At 36.7% G+C, this 14,940-nt stretch overlaps 1 protein-coding gene across 1 annotated transcript; it reads left to right on the top strand.

Annotated features, from left to right (window-relative positions):
* Window positions 1-190: 190 nt before the first annotated feature.
* On the top strand, window positions 191-12,647 carry EIF2AK2 (eukaryotic translation initiation factor 2-alpha kinase 2; the record flags this gene model as incomplete). Its single annotated transcript, XM_010285220.1, has 12 exons — window positions 191-317; window positions 1,996-2,078; window positions 3,041-3,131; window positions 3,591-3,625; window positions 3,799-3,930; window positions 4,374-4,493; window positions 5,802-5,909; window positions 7,427-7,619; window positions 9,723-9,848; window positions 10,396-10,491; window positions 12,386-12,448; window positions 12,528-12,647. Coding segments are annotated over 12 exons (1,294 nt in total), but the record flags the coding sequence as incomplete, so codon positions are not given.
* Window positions 12,648-14,940: the final 2,293 nt, after the last annotated feature.

Raw genomic sequence — 14,940 nt, 5'->3', positions numbered from 1 at the left:
TCTTTTCCAACCTTAATTATTCTGTGATCTACCATTATTAATTAGATTAAATGTATATTTGAAATACTGCCCTGAAGATGTATATTTCAGATTTCCATTCTATAATGTCTGTTGACTGTAGTGTTCAAAATCATTAAATTAAGACTTGTCATATGTGATATAAGACTTTATTCCCTGTTGTATTTTACAGGTTTTCTTGTAGCTGTACAATTAATGGTTTTGTGTATGGCATCGGTACTGGAACTTCTCTAGCTGCTGCAAAACAAGCCGCTGCAAAACAAGCATATGAGAAGCTAAATAAGGAAGGCGCTCTAACAGTATGTGCTATATTTAGCCTTAAGATAGAATTTTAATTCATGTTATCGTTAATCTTTGAACATATTTCCTCACTGTATTTAAAAACATATTCCATGGATTCCCCTTGAGGGAAACAATCCAAATTTTGGTGGATTGGTTGGGCTACACGATTTTGTTGGTAAAACTTATGTTGAGTTTCTATATTCAGTTGCTGGATTAAAAAAAAATCACAGTTGATATCTCTGTGTATTTCAGAATATGGTCTGATATGTTGTTGTTCAAGGATGTACATATATTAAAAATTTCTGAATCCTGACTAATGTACTGGTTGTCTTCTGTGTGAAGTGTCGAGCTGACAGTGAAGAAGTCGAGCTGACTGGCTATGAACATAAATCTCTTACTGCCTTCTGTTAGATCAAAAACTGTATTGTGAAATGTGAGAAAGGCAGGAGTGAGAGTCAACAGGACTTGCCTTCTGTAGTGTTCCAAGGCAGAGTCCAGTGCAGTAGTTGCTAACACCATCGTCTGGAGAGCAGAGTCTTCGTGTTGGTGATCGTACTTCCACACGTGCAAAAAATTGTCAATTCTAATAGTTATCCAAACCCACTTCCGAAATGCACAGAACAGTACATATGAACTAACTTAAATGAAGTGTAGTTTAAAGGGAAGGAAAGCAGTACAGGGGGGAAAGAAATCTTTTTTACTTTAAGCACTTTTTTTTAAATTATTTGGCTGTTTACTGTGAATTTTAAATGATCCTTTTATTGTTGTTTTTAAGTTGACCATGTAATTAATGGCCTATTATAGCTCTAGGATCCTTCCTTAATATTCTCCTGTGTGGTGAGCTCATGGGTCTTTGCATTTTCACGAAAGTCTGAAATTTACTACCTCAAGCAGAACCTCTGTAGCAATTACTCTAAATTTGGGGTGGGTTGTTTTGGTTTGGTTTTAATTTTTATTAATTCCCTGCAGTGTCTGTGTAACAAACAAAATGTAACTAGCAAAAAATCTTAAGGGCCCAGTACTCCCTAAATAAAAAGTGTTTTGTTTGTTGGCTGTCAGGAAACGTAAACCCTCAAGTTTTTTTACATCTTGTCTGGTTATGGTCTGTAACAATTGTAGGTGTTGTTTTCAATGTTACATTTATGCTCTTATGACTTGGAGAGGGAAGGGGAAGAACCTCTACTAAGTATTTAGGATTAATTTTTTTTAGTTGACCCTGATTTAGTAACCCAGGTTTTGCGGGGTTATCACGCTGAAGACATTGAATGTCTTTTTGTACAGACTCAGGTTGTCAGTTCTGCTGATTACATATACCAAAGCCTGCAGTTACCTCGTTTTCCACACAGGCAATTGCATGTACAGTAAACAATGAAAACGTTTGCTTTTAATAACTGTTACTCTTACCCTGATTTTTTTTTTTTAGTAGATTTCAGACTCCACTTCTGCACATGTGTCTACGTAGTCTCGATACGAGTGGGAAAAGGCTCACTGTGACAGGGCCCTGCCTCTTCTGGGTGGGAGTTGGGCAGATGCCTTTCTTCTGCAGGGCTTCGAGTGTTCAGTGCCATTCGCAGCTTCCACTTAGGGCCTTCTAATCTTCCCTCCCCCCTCTTTGCATGGCATCTCTTGCACTAGGGTTTGTTTTTTTTTTTTGCGTGATTTTTGTTAACCATACTTATTTTTTCTTTTTTTCAGATGGGAAGTGAAAAATCTAACGGCAGTTCTACATTTAGTGAACATAGTAATTCCTCTCAAATGCCAACTCTGTCTGACTTGGGGTAAGTTGGAGTCACTGATAATATGATAACAGAATGTATTTACTACTTTTAGAGGGTCCTGTGATCTGGTTCTAAATAAAATCTGTCATAGTGTCTTTACTGCAGTATAATGCCTTTTAATTTGAGCTTATGTTTCTTAGACTTCAGAGCAAAATTTATTGTACTTGTGCAATTTTATGTGAGTTCTTACAGGTTAGCTTATAATGATTTTAGAGCTTTCTGGTATGATTATATTTTGCCATGAGTAGTTCTTTCAGAACCATTTATACTGTGATGTAAACGGGTTAACCTACCTCACTGAGTAACATTGTTTCATGCCATTTTTAACACTCATTTTTCCTATTGTGATAGTCTTGTGAATTCAGTAAAATTCAATTTCAGTACTTTTCTGTGCTCCACATTCTGCTTTCTTCTCTATTTTTTTTTTTTCCTTTTTCATTCTCCGTAAATCTTCATTTCCACTGAAGGGAAAATTTGTTTAGAGAAAGAAAATGGACATGCATGAACTTTCATTTGTGATTTGGGAACCCTAGGTCAAGCCTTTCATGTCCAGCAGTTAATATGGCTGTATTGCCACTAACACTTCTTTTATGTTCTTTGTGCAATTGTAAAGCAAGCTGATGTGTACAATGCTAGAGGCAGCTGCACTGCATTGCAATAAACCTCTGGATTTAATCTATTTAATTAAAGGATATAATAGAACATTTATCGTGTATATATATATATACACACACACACATGCGATATCATATAATAGAAATAGAGGAGTATATTATGAAATGCTATTGTTTTACTAACTTTCCAGCATAAAGTTTTGTAGTTTGAATCAGTCATGATTATTAATGCTTTTTCAGATTTTGCTTTTAAAAACTGTGTATTTTTTATGCTGCTTTTTTTATTGTGGCAATCATTTTATGTATGATTGAGTTACTTTGCCCTAAAACTAGTCTATTATTTTTCAGTAACAGCACTAATTGCTTTCAAGTCTCATCTGCAAAGCTGGTAGAAAAAATGAAAGACATGGCAGTGTGTAAAAAGCCTTCACCTTCTCAGGTATGAAGATGGTCTTCCTCGTAATTACATTTTAGACCCTGAATAGGATAAGCTTCTTGTCAGAGTGTAGCATCAGTTTGTTCCTTTATCCACTAATCACTAGAAAACACATGTGCATTTTTCCTAAGAATATTCAGTACTTTCTTACTGTTAATCATTAGCCATTTACTTCTGTACTGTGGAGCCAATTTATGTACTGGTGACCAGATGGGCAGTACTCCCAAGAAAGGGGATCAGACTAAGATCATATTTTTCTGTGGGAAGAATGATGATATCATACATGGCATATGTGAAAAATTTAAGCTAAGATATGGCTTCATTCTTGTTACATTGTTTATATGAGGCATGAACACATTTATAGACAATTCCTAGATACATTCTCAGGCACATTTTATATATAAGTATAGTGAAATATTCAGGATATTTCAGTTAGATTTTTTTTTTCTCTTTTTCATGTAGAGACACGCACAAAGTTCTGCCCTGAAATCCAGAAGGTACGTGTTTATTTCTAGCTTGCTATCTCCTGTAAAGTATATTGCAGACCAGTTTAGTGTTTCTGTATCTAACAAAGAAATGCCGCTGTTCTGCTGTTGGAAGGTACATTTCTTTTCTCGTCACATATTAGAAAAATGGCTCATTATAAGTTTTGCTTTTATCCTTGTTAAAGAAAATTGGCAGCTAATTTTCATAATGCAAGAAACAAAGAAGAGAAAACGATGTCAGATTCAGATGAAAGTTTGCCAGATTTGGACACAAATACCAGTGAGGAGAATGAAAATCCATACACTGTGAATAAAAGGCAAGAAGCTTTTTTTTTTTTCATGAGATCTGTATGGTAATTACAGTATGTAGTGGTCTAGATTTGCTTGTTTATTTATCATAGAATGTGGGAAAACACAGCTGTAAAAGTAACTTTCAAAGAAAATTGGTATTTGATATATTAATTTTTTAATGGAAATTTCAAATATAGTATAGCAACTGACGTGCAGTGATATATGCTGCTTACAACCAAAAGTCATTTGTGTCAAGATGTGAGGGTAATTATCCTACATGCTTTCAAGGGTCCATTTGCCTTGTTTTTTTAAATCTTCAAGGCTATGATTTAGACCTGCATAGGTGTTGAGTGATCCCTGTAGAATGATATTTCAGCAAATGTGTTACCTCTGCCAGGATCATTTTTAGATCTTGTAAATTTAATGTTAAGTATGCTTCAGTTGTTGGTTTTTTTTGTTTGTTTTTAAGATTTCTTGAGAGTTTTAAAAATATCGAGCCTATTGGTGAAGGTGGTTATGGGAATGTTTTCAAAGCAACAGCAAAGCTTGATGAGGGAACCTATGCAGTCAAACGAGTTCAATTCACAAAGTATGTACTGTATATTTACTTCTGGTTTTTATTTTAGGACAAACTTAATCAAGATTTTACTACTTTGCTTTGTCTCTTTTATAATCCTAGGAGCATTTAGGCAATATTCATTATTAATTGTCCATTCTTTCTGGTAAACTGTTTTCTTTATTTCTAAGTGAAGCTGAAAATGGCATGCAGCTTTGTTAATTTTTGCATGCATAGGAACAATTTCAGATGCAGCCGTAAAAAAGTAGATTTGTTAAGTTCTACTTTCCCTGAACACACTAGTGCTCTGGTTATTAATATTGCAAAATGTGTTTGAAGAAAACTTGCTGATTAATAAAATACTGAAAGCAGCGCTATTATTTTTTCACAGGTTAAATGGAAAATTTACGTATCAGTAATGCATAACAACTATAATTAGAGAGAAAAAGTAATACATTTTGTGGTTTGTAATTGGAAAATGCTTTATATATGACCAACATGGTCATTATTCTCACACTGTATTACTTGTCCTTCATAAATCTCAACAGAGCATAATGATCTTATTTTTAAAGTGATTTTCTGTACCCAGTACCTAGTGGAGTATTTTATCAGCAGCTGAAAAACTTGAATTTCTTTCAGGTAGTCTATTCGAAAAGTTGCAAGTTGTTGGAGATACTTGTTGCTTACATTGTGCAACTGCCCTTCAAATTCTTTTGTTCTTCACCAATATATGTTATTTTCATTTGTATTGCAATCCGGAGAACTATACTAAATACTAAAAGTATATGATGTTTTTTATATAGTTTAAATAACTTGTATTATAGTTAAATAAGTCATCTTATTTGAAGAATCTTCAAATAAGGACTGCTGGTCTGCCCATGCGTTTGAGCTTACCTCACTAGGCAATGTTACAACAACAAGCATAGGCCAAATTTGGTAATAGTTCCTCAGAGTATTTACACTGACTTCTGTATATGTAAACAAACTTCATAGAGGTAGAAAGAAAACATGGGTGTTTGCTACATTGTGTTTGGCTATCTAATGTAATTACTTATTGCTATTATCTGCTTTTTTTTTCAGCTTTGAGTGGGGCTTTCATTTCTGATATGGTTAAAACATTTTTGCACTTTGAATAACTGAGTAGATGAAAGAAAAATCACAGAACTTGTAGCTACAATTTTGAACTTGTATGAAGAAGAGTATTATGTTCTTTTTCTAAATGAATGTAAAACTACCTGTATACTGCTACTTGATATCATGTCTTTTACTTAACTTAGTATTTAATTTTTATAGGGAAATGCCATTTGGTTTTGTTTTGTGTGGTTTGTTCCCCCCCAATAGGAATGTAAAGCGTGAAGTAAAAGAACTTGCAAGACTTCACCATGAAAACATAGTGCGGTATTATTGTAGCTGGAAGGGGTACGACCATGTAACTTATCCAGACTCAAGGTAACTATAAGATATTAGTTCTCACTCACAAACTTGTTTGCCATAGTGATTTTTGTGTTGTAAAAAGAAAGGCTGATGATTGGTTATAAGTCATTATACAAATATAAATACATACACATACTTACTGTTAGGAAAAAAGGCACAGTACTTTTCAGCAGCAGGTTGTATACAATTATTTATATCTTGTCCTTGATGAAGAAGGTACATTACGTAATTTTATCTTTCTGCTATCTTTTAATAAAGTTAGCTTTTTTACCGTGATGCCTGAAACAGTTTTGGTTGTTGAGAACATAAATACAAAATGAAATGCTCTTTCACTTAGATGTAGCCTTTCAACGCTAAGACTTTTGGGAAGACAGTGGTGGGAGTTTTACTCCTAAGCTAGGTTATTAACTTTTCAAAGCTTCTGTGGTAAGATTTTTTTTTTTTTCACTAGCTGTAAATTCATACCCTTCAGACAGGTTGCCACACTTACCTAGAGCCATAAAAATATTAATGGGTTCAAGATTATGGTTGGCATGATATCTGTCCAGTGGGCTCAGTAAATGAGGAATAAAATGGGGGGAAGAGAAGGCTCGTGTCAAACCCCAACCATTAATGTTTTAGAGTCTCAGTATCACTTATGTGTTTTATACTGAAGATTTATTGGGTAGAAGAAAGAAAAAACCAAGTCCTCAAAGCTGAGGTCCCAACCTGGAATTACACTTAGTGCTGACCTCAAGGCTACAGAGAGTGCTGGGCCACTTAATGCTTGCTCCTTCAGTGTCTCAGGCAGCTTTTTTCCAGGGCACTCAGATCACACGGTGCCAGTAGGAAAAAGTGGTGCTTCCTGCTCCTCATACTGTCCTTCCCCTTGCCACCTCCATCCTCAGCCTGTCCTGTGGGCTGATGGCGAGGGAACTCTTCTGGAAAGCGTGAGGCTGCCAGGTGGGTGAATATATTTCATCCAGATTTCCAGCTCAGAAAGGTGTCTCTAACTCAGGTGATGTCAAAAATGGTCACCGCACCACCTTCCTGAAGGGACAGAGGTTGAAAGATTGTGATCATTCTGGGTAGGAGAGGAGGGCTAATGCTGTGTGTATTGAGCAGAATAGAGGACGCCTGCCAAGGACTTGCAGCCGTTCTTAGAGGGCAAGATGGGAGCCAAGGACAGTGCTGTTTCTTCCTGTATGGGACATGCCTCTAGATAGGAGGGGAGGAGAATTTGGGCACTCGGAAAACTTTCAGTGTGAACGAACAAGCAAGCAAGCAGAATGTTAGGAATATTCCGGGGTATGTAGCAACTGAGCAGGGATTCTTTGGTTTGTGGTTCTGTTTATTTATATTTAGTACAAATTGTTATAGTATCATTTTTTTTAAATCAAGGGACTTGTAGGCTTTGTTTTGTGAACTCCAAAAATAATGATAATTAAAACCCAGGTTTTTTTCAAGAAGAGGACCTGAGAATCATTGATGGCTGGCGAGGAGTTGTATCTTGCCCATTTCAATATATTTCAGTATATAATTCTGTTTTGCAGGCAGAAGTCAGACAAAGAAATTCTTTGTCTTTTCATCCAAATGGAATTATGTGAACAAGGGCCTTTGGAAAACTGGATTGAAAAGAATAGACAAGACCGGAAGTATCATGAGATGGCACAAAACAAATTTTTACAAATACTGGAAGGAGTGAAATATATTCATTCTCAAGGGTTAATTCATCGGGACCTCAAGGTAAGTAGGATGGGTAATTTAAAAAAATGAAAGTGAAATTGTTCTAGTCTTTGTTTAGTCTATTATGTACTCTAGTAGTGTGCCTCTTCTGATAGTGCTAGTGATTAATCTTCTTTCAGCAACTGGCTGGACTTCATCCTAAAATCAGAAGGTGAACTGGAGGATCTCAGAATGTAGTAGTTCAAAAAATCAGTAGTCATCAGTTAACGGCCATTTTCAGGGTATGTGTTTCTGGGTCACAAGACTGCCTAGTGGAAAAAGAAATACTAACTACTTGGGTGATAAAATAATTAAAAGAAAGAAGGTGAAAAGTTGAGTCTAGGAAGTTTGCTCTTGCCATATTGTACAGGGATAGTTTAACTATCCTAATACATACTGTGTTTGATAACATATGCTCTAGTTGCTCCTGCATCATGTATGCATACAAATTTCTGAATGCTACTTTTTTGGATAGAATTTCCATCTCTACAAGTGCACAGTCATAACAAGATTTTATTTCAATATAAAGATAATAAACGACAAAGTTGCAAGCCTTCAGGGCTTCATATGCCAGATACAATGTTGCTTACAGAGCTGTAAATCGCTTGCTTTGTGAAAAAGTCATTAGTGTGGTGGTGGTCCTAAAAACGGCTGTAGAGGGTTGCGTTACATGTTGATCTAGGATGCTGTTTTCCTTGTATAGTGGCTATTTCCAAACACCTAGAGGATATTAGAGTTGAGAGATGATACAGTGATGCTGTCATTGATGCATATTCCCTTCCTCTTAAGACCTCTAGTAACCTGAAGTGTATGGACTTCTTGAGCCAGAGATTGAAATCTTCCGCTTTTTGCATTCACAGTGTAGTTCCAGATCATGTTCACTGCCCACTCATAGAATCTTGTCTTACAGACAGATATGTTCCTATCTTCTAGAGCTTTTCTATCAGGCTTATGGCTACAATACTGGAATGAACGACAAATATACACTCATTATTTTCCCTAGATACCTGGGGAAAAAAGGCCTAATAAGTGCCTTCTCACCCATTAAGTCTTAGCTCTGCCCACTCTGTGCTTGGTATCTTCTTGCTCCCTCAGCCCTATTTTTTGTTTTCATCTTAGCTCGTTCTCCTACTTTTCCTTGTTCCTATGAACCTGCTGCCCCAGTCACTTTTCCATGGCATCTGGCTGTAACCTGCTTCCAAGTCCTATTGCTAATTTGTCTCTCTGCGTTTGAATTTAGGAACTTTTCTCCCTGCTTTCATCTGCTGTCAACATAGGTGCTTGGCCATCTGAGATCCCCATGTCCCAGAATCAAAGCTGCAGCATAGGTTCAAGCTGAGACGAATCCCATTTGTGCCTGGTATGAATGGAGTCTTCAAATAGTGTAGCCAGGTGCTACATTATTGTGCTGTATTAAATGTGTGTGGACATGGTCAAACTTGAAGAGAACTGCACTGGGCTTTCTTGACAGTGGCCTTACAGTCCACTGGAGCTTCTTCGAATAAAAGATAGCATGAGGCTATTTGTTTTTTTTTTTTAAATAACATTCAGAAATATAGTTTCTTTATCCTCTTTGGAGAACTTCATCCAAGCATATACAATTCTGTTTTTAGTTGCTTATGACTCGGTTAAATTTAAAAATGGGAAGTTCAATGGAAACTTAAAAGTGATACTGTGAGATGCCTTTAGTAAGCCCTAACTCTGCAATTGACTTAGTACATCTAATCCTGCTCTGCCTAGGAGAAACTGTGGTTTGAGTGGAATTCCATGTGAGCCTAGATGCCCAAGTGTATCAAATCCCAGGGCTAGGATTGAAGACTAAAAAAAGCATTTCTGGATATGTAATGTTATAGGCACAATGTATTTGAAAAGCATTAAAGCATGATACAGTTGTGACTGAGCTAGTGGGAAAAAAAAGTTGCAGTTACCATGGCATTTAGTTTGTGTTTTTAAAAACTAATTGAACTTTTTTCTGTTTCCCACCCCATCAGTTTCTTAATGCTAACTTCTGTGAGCAATTATCAGATCTTATGGGGAGCTTTTCTGTGGTTGATCATGCTTGACAATAAACCTTGGTCATATGGTGGTTTGTGTTTTTTTTTTTTTTTCCTAAACTGTATATAGCCTCAGAATATCTTCATATCACATGAAGATAAAATAAAAATAGGCGACTTAGGTCTTGTGACTTCTGTGGCATATGGGACTCTGAGTGAGAACAGAGGAACAAAATCGTATATGGCACCAGAACAGGTAATGATCCTGCTATATTAGTGTCTCTGTAACTAGATTTGCATTATAAACTCAGCATTGTATGTTCTCAATCCTCATCTCAGTGCTAAACAAAGTTGCCTTAAGTTCCCTGGCATATGACTCTGTATGAAGATGACTCTATTCTGGAGAAAGCTGTCTGCAACTGTGGTGATTTTTATCTTGCTGTGCTAACCTGTAAGAAATGCTCTTGCAAAAGCCAGCTGTCAGCCATGTATTTCAGTTTGAATTTAGGACCTCTGTTAACTGTGGCATTTGAGTCCTTCTGTTTGTCTCATTATTTGTGAGAGAGATACTGGCCTGCCGTATCTGTACAGGTCTGTGGAAGTCTTAATTTTGGGGTGTTCAATGTGACATAGTCACTATTTAATAGGTCTGCAGGAGAAGGGGTTAACGACTCTTTAAGAAGATCAAGTAGGGCCAGTCCTGTAGCCTTGGGGTGGAAATTTCTACTGACTTCAATTTTGCCTGAAGAAGTGCTGTCCAGTTGGATTTGATACCTATACTGTTCTTGTTCTAATCTTTGTAGTTCGGGGACAGATATGGAAAGGAAGTGGATATTTATGCACTGGGATTAATTTGGTTTGAAATTCTTTCGGCACTCAGTTGTCATGAGAAAATTACGGTATGTAATCTTTAAAGTCTGTCATTGTTCTGCCTTGCTGCCGGTATCGCATGCTGACTGCATGCTAGAAGGAATGTGCATATCTAGAGCACTGTCTCTACATTTTCCCCTCAATTAATTTCTGTAAGGCCCGTAAGTCCTCACACTTTAGTTGAAATGTAATAACTGAAGTAAAGAAATATTATTGGTTTTATTTCAGTTATGTCCTACTGACATACATACACATTAAAGCCTGAGCATGCTAAAGAATGTCTAGCAAAAAGATTTCAAGCTCCTGATAAATCTTTTTGTTTGATCAGAGTATTTGAAGAGAATGTTTTTCTTATTTAGAGTTTTGTCTCTGACCCACTTCTCATCTTTGCTGCACAGTGGAGCAGGAACAAAGTTTCTATCAAGCCAAAACACGCACAGTTTTCCAAAATGAAAACAGAAGTGATTTGGAATATGTAGTTTTAGTTGAGAAAGATATTACTTCAAAGAGAAAACTGGTGTTACCTTTTCAAAAAAAGCTTAAGTATCTTTCATGTTTCTCTTGCTTTTTCTTGGTACTTTGCACATTAGTGTAATGGCTCATATGCTCAAACCTGTATTATTTGTAGGACAGAGATATAGCTGCCGAGTATCTCATCTGAAGTAATCCTAAGCTACCTGTACATGGTTGGACCCAGAAGCTCTGCAACACTGTTAGCTTGGTCCTTTTGCCAGTGTGGGAAAACGATACCCACGGGTCTGCTCAACTCACAGGCTCAACTTGGCTGTGTTCAGCTACCTTGTAGTATTTTCCAAGATACCTTGTTCCTTCTCACAGCTGACACTGCAAACGTGTCCACAGTGTTTACAGTCAAAAGGGCAAGACCAATCACTTACTTGTTTCCTTAAAGCATAAAAATCTTGTGTCTGTAGGCAGATGGGGAAGGCATGTGGATAGTCTTCAGCTGCTCCATCAGCTTAAAAAATAATTTCACTTAATGGACCATGATAAACTGTTGTGTGGTGCTGGCAAGCCCTGCTGAAAGAATGTCATGAAAAGCCAAGTTGAGGATTATGGGCCAAGTAACTGGTTCAGCTGGTGATCACCAGCAGGCAGGGGCACAGGCCTAAAGCTACGGCTGAAGTGTAGGGGAAGAAAGCTTGAAGTTCATGGGAGCTGTTTTACTGGATACTGGTTGTAAGGGCTTGCTAAGCCAGGCTGTAGCATCCCTAAGACTAGCTAATGATTCCAGATGTATAGCTAAGTGTGCAAGAATGACTGTCATCTTCAGGGACACTTTGCTCTTAACTAGTGTAAAGTGAATGATGTGGACTGCTCATTTCTGTTGACCCAGAAAGCTAGATAATCTGGAAAAAAAAAGTTGTTTCCCAGAGACAGTTTCTGAAAGCATCTAATTAGAAATCTTCTACATTGCTTTGAACTCCGTGTAGCATTTGCTGCACTGTCATAGAAATAAGTGTGTGGTACTGAGCAAGGTAAAAGGGAGGAAGCACACCTGCTTGGCTTGCAAATAGTAGCATCCACAGTAGGAAATTTAGTCATCTTGCATTTTTTATTTTTAATGTGTCAAGAAGATAAACCCACAACTTTTAAATTATGGAAAGAAGGATAATGGTTCTGAAATAGAGAGGATTGCTGAAACGAACATGTTGTTGAATGTGAAGCTTTTAGGCTTTAAAAGGGACAACAGTTGACGAGAAGATGCTAAAACCAAATCAAAGTACAACTAAATAGGAAAAAAAAAACCTTTCAAGCTGCTCAGTTACTTCCTTTTTGAAGCCTTACCTTTTCTGTAGATCTGTATCTTCCTAATTACTTCCATAAATTATATGGGTCATAAAGTGAGATGCAAAATATAATCAATGAAAACATACTGAAACTGTTCTCTTCTATGAATCTCAGGTATGGCATGATGTTAGAGAAGGTAAACTTCCAAAGAGCTTCACTGACCAATTTCTAACAGAGGTATTGTATTTTAATACATTATTTCAGTTAGTTTGTTTACTCATGAAAAATAATTTATTGACATTTAATTTTTTTGCAGGCACCCATAATAAAAAAGATGCTTTCAAGAGACTCTTCAGGAAGATATTCTGCATCTGAAATACTTGAGTTTTTTAAGTCTGTTGATAAAAACAACTCACTTAGAACTCATAGTCAGTAAATACCCTTTTAAAAGGCTTTCTGGTTGTGTTTAAATCCAGAGTTTGTCTGTTGAAACTGATGAAATAACAGTAAACGTCAGAAGCAACAGCAAGACTTAGGATGTCTTTTCCTTGGTATTTTTGCCTTTCTGCCATTGAGGAGCTCATCAGCCAAAAGAGTCAGATCACTGTTCATGCCCATCAGCTGCAGACCAGGACGGTGTACTTCTGCGAGGAATCACTTGTGGTTTTCACCTGGAAACACAGACTGTGGATGAGCTGAACTATACTGTACAACAAGTACAGGACCCTAGTCCTTGTCTCCTAGAAAATTACATTGATGTGGTGCTAACTGGCCTGTGTCAAATCCCTGTAGGCAGGCTCTTAACATGTGCTGCAGCCATTATCAGTTGTTATCTATTGCTTTCCGTGGAAGAAGTGCTGTCTTGTGGTATGCAACTCAAACCTTTCTGATTTGTTCAGTGATGTTTTTAATAATTACTAGAATGCTTCCATTAATACCAAGACTAATTTTGGTAGAAAAGATACTAGGAATAGGTGTGGGTTATTGTTCACTGAATTTCAGGTTTTTTAAGGTGAACTTTCTTATCTCTACATGGCTGCTGAACAGCTCTAGAATTTAAAAATACTTACTTCTAAAAGTAAGAATTCCTTGAGAATTTAAATGTTAAACATTCAGCTTCTAGGAAATCTACTGTAGATTTGTTCTAAACTTTTGAAAACCTTAGGTTTTGAGGTTTGGTTTTTTTTCTGAAAGGAACACTTAAGGTCCTCTTAAGCAGAATTCTCCAGAGTTTCCTCAGTAGTAATCATTTGAATCCTGTGCTGAGAGCACCTTAAACATTCTTTCCCATACTGCTAGGTTTTAATCCCTTATTGTAATACTGAGGCATGCCTAACTCCTAACAAGCATACTGAATACTGAATGATGGCCTTACTGTCAGCCCCACAGAAGGTAAGAGCACTTTGCCTGTTACCCTTTAGTTATATACCTCAAGGAGTTCTATCTTGCCTAGACTGCAGCAATTGGGGGGGGGGGGGGGGGGGAGCAGGGAGAAGACAGGCACGTTAGTCCTTCAGATGCTTGTCTGTCTTTGAGCTCTATCTTGTCAAACTATTCATTGCTGTGGAGCCCACATAACTCCATAAAGGCAAATGAGCAGAGATTTCTAAACAGAAAAGTAGGCACTATTTGTAATAAAACACTGCATGCTTTTTCTGAAATGTTAAATGGGTGCTTAGTTAAAAGGAGTAATATAAATGAATGTGTAATAATTCTTACATTCTTACAGAAATTATTGCTGATCTTCTGCAAGTATTTGTCCCTAAATAAGAATCTGATTTTTACATCCTTTTGTAAGGCCTGAAGTTGTTGTGGGTTTTTTTCTTATCATGAATCACAAATACATACAGTACTTCACTATTCTGGATTAATTAGTGTTTCTTTGCAGTGGTCAAGACCTGGGAGAAATGATATCCTGACACAGACAAAATACCACTTGTTCCTCTTCCCCTTCACCCATAAAACTACTCTTATAGTATGAAAATTGGTATGGAACAAACTTTGGCTGAATATCCCTTACAGTTCTTGGACAGAGCACCCACTACCTTCTTACTGTTAAGTAATATTGAGCTCATCCCAGTAGTTTTTGGTACTTTTTTGGTAATATTTGTATACTTCAGCAGTAACTTTCTATTAGCGACTGTTTACAATAGCAACTGCTGTTCACTAAAAATGAAAGGTTTATTAAAATGTATTTTTCATATAAAAAAGCCACCACCAACATGATCTGATACTATTTAGTTATGCAAAATATATGCACCTTTACATACAACAGAATATTGGTTCAATTAACATCACTGTACTGTTTCACAAGATTTTTTTTTTTTCTCCACCAGGTCTAAGATAGTAAGGAAAAAAAAAAAGTCTGATGTTTAGTCATCTCTGTGAAGATGAAAAAAAACCTGTTTAACACATTACACAACAGAATAACTAGCCAATATTTATTCCCTTACTCAAACCTGAATTTTATTATCAGCTGATCTTGTTCAGTTGGGCAGGGCATAACCAAAGACTGTGGAAGGTGTAACCTGCTTCTCAATTATGGTAGTTCAGTTATAAACGTGAAGTTTTAATACCTATTAAATTGTGCATCAAGCAGAAAATCCCTAAGATGCTTCAGAAATGTGAGTGCTTAACCTATCAACGTAATTACTCTTCTGCATGCTTAGTGAATTCTTCAGTATGGCACAGCTCTGAACATTCTAAAAGGTATTATGAATTATACATAC

This window comes from Phaethon lepturus, unplaced genomic scaffold, assembly GCF_000687285.1.
Source record: "Phaethon lepturus isolate BGI_N335 unplaced genomic scaffold, ASM68728v1 scaffold53374, whole genome shotgun sequence".
Classification (NCBI taxonomy): domain Eukaryota; kingdom Metazoa; phylum Chordata; class Aves; order Phaethontiformes; family Phaethontidae; genus Phaethon; species Phaethon lepturus.
Note: the sequence above shows the minus strand (reverse complement) of the source record. Positions and strands in the feature narration are given on the sequence as shown.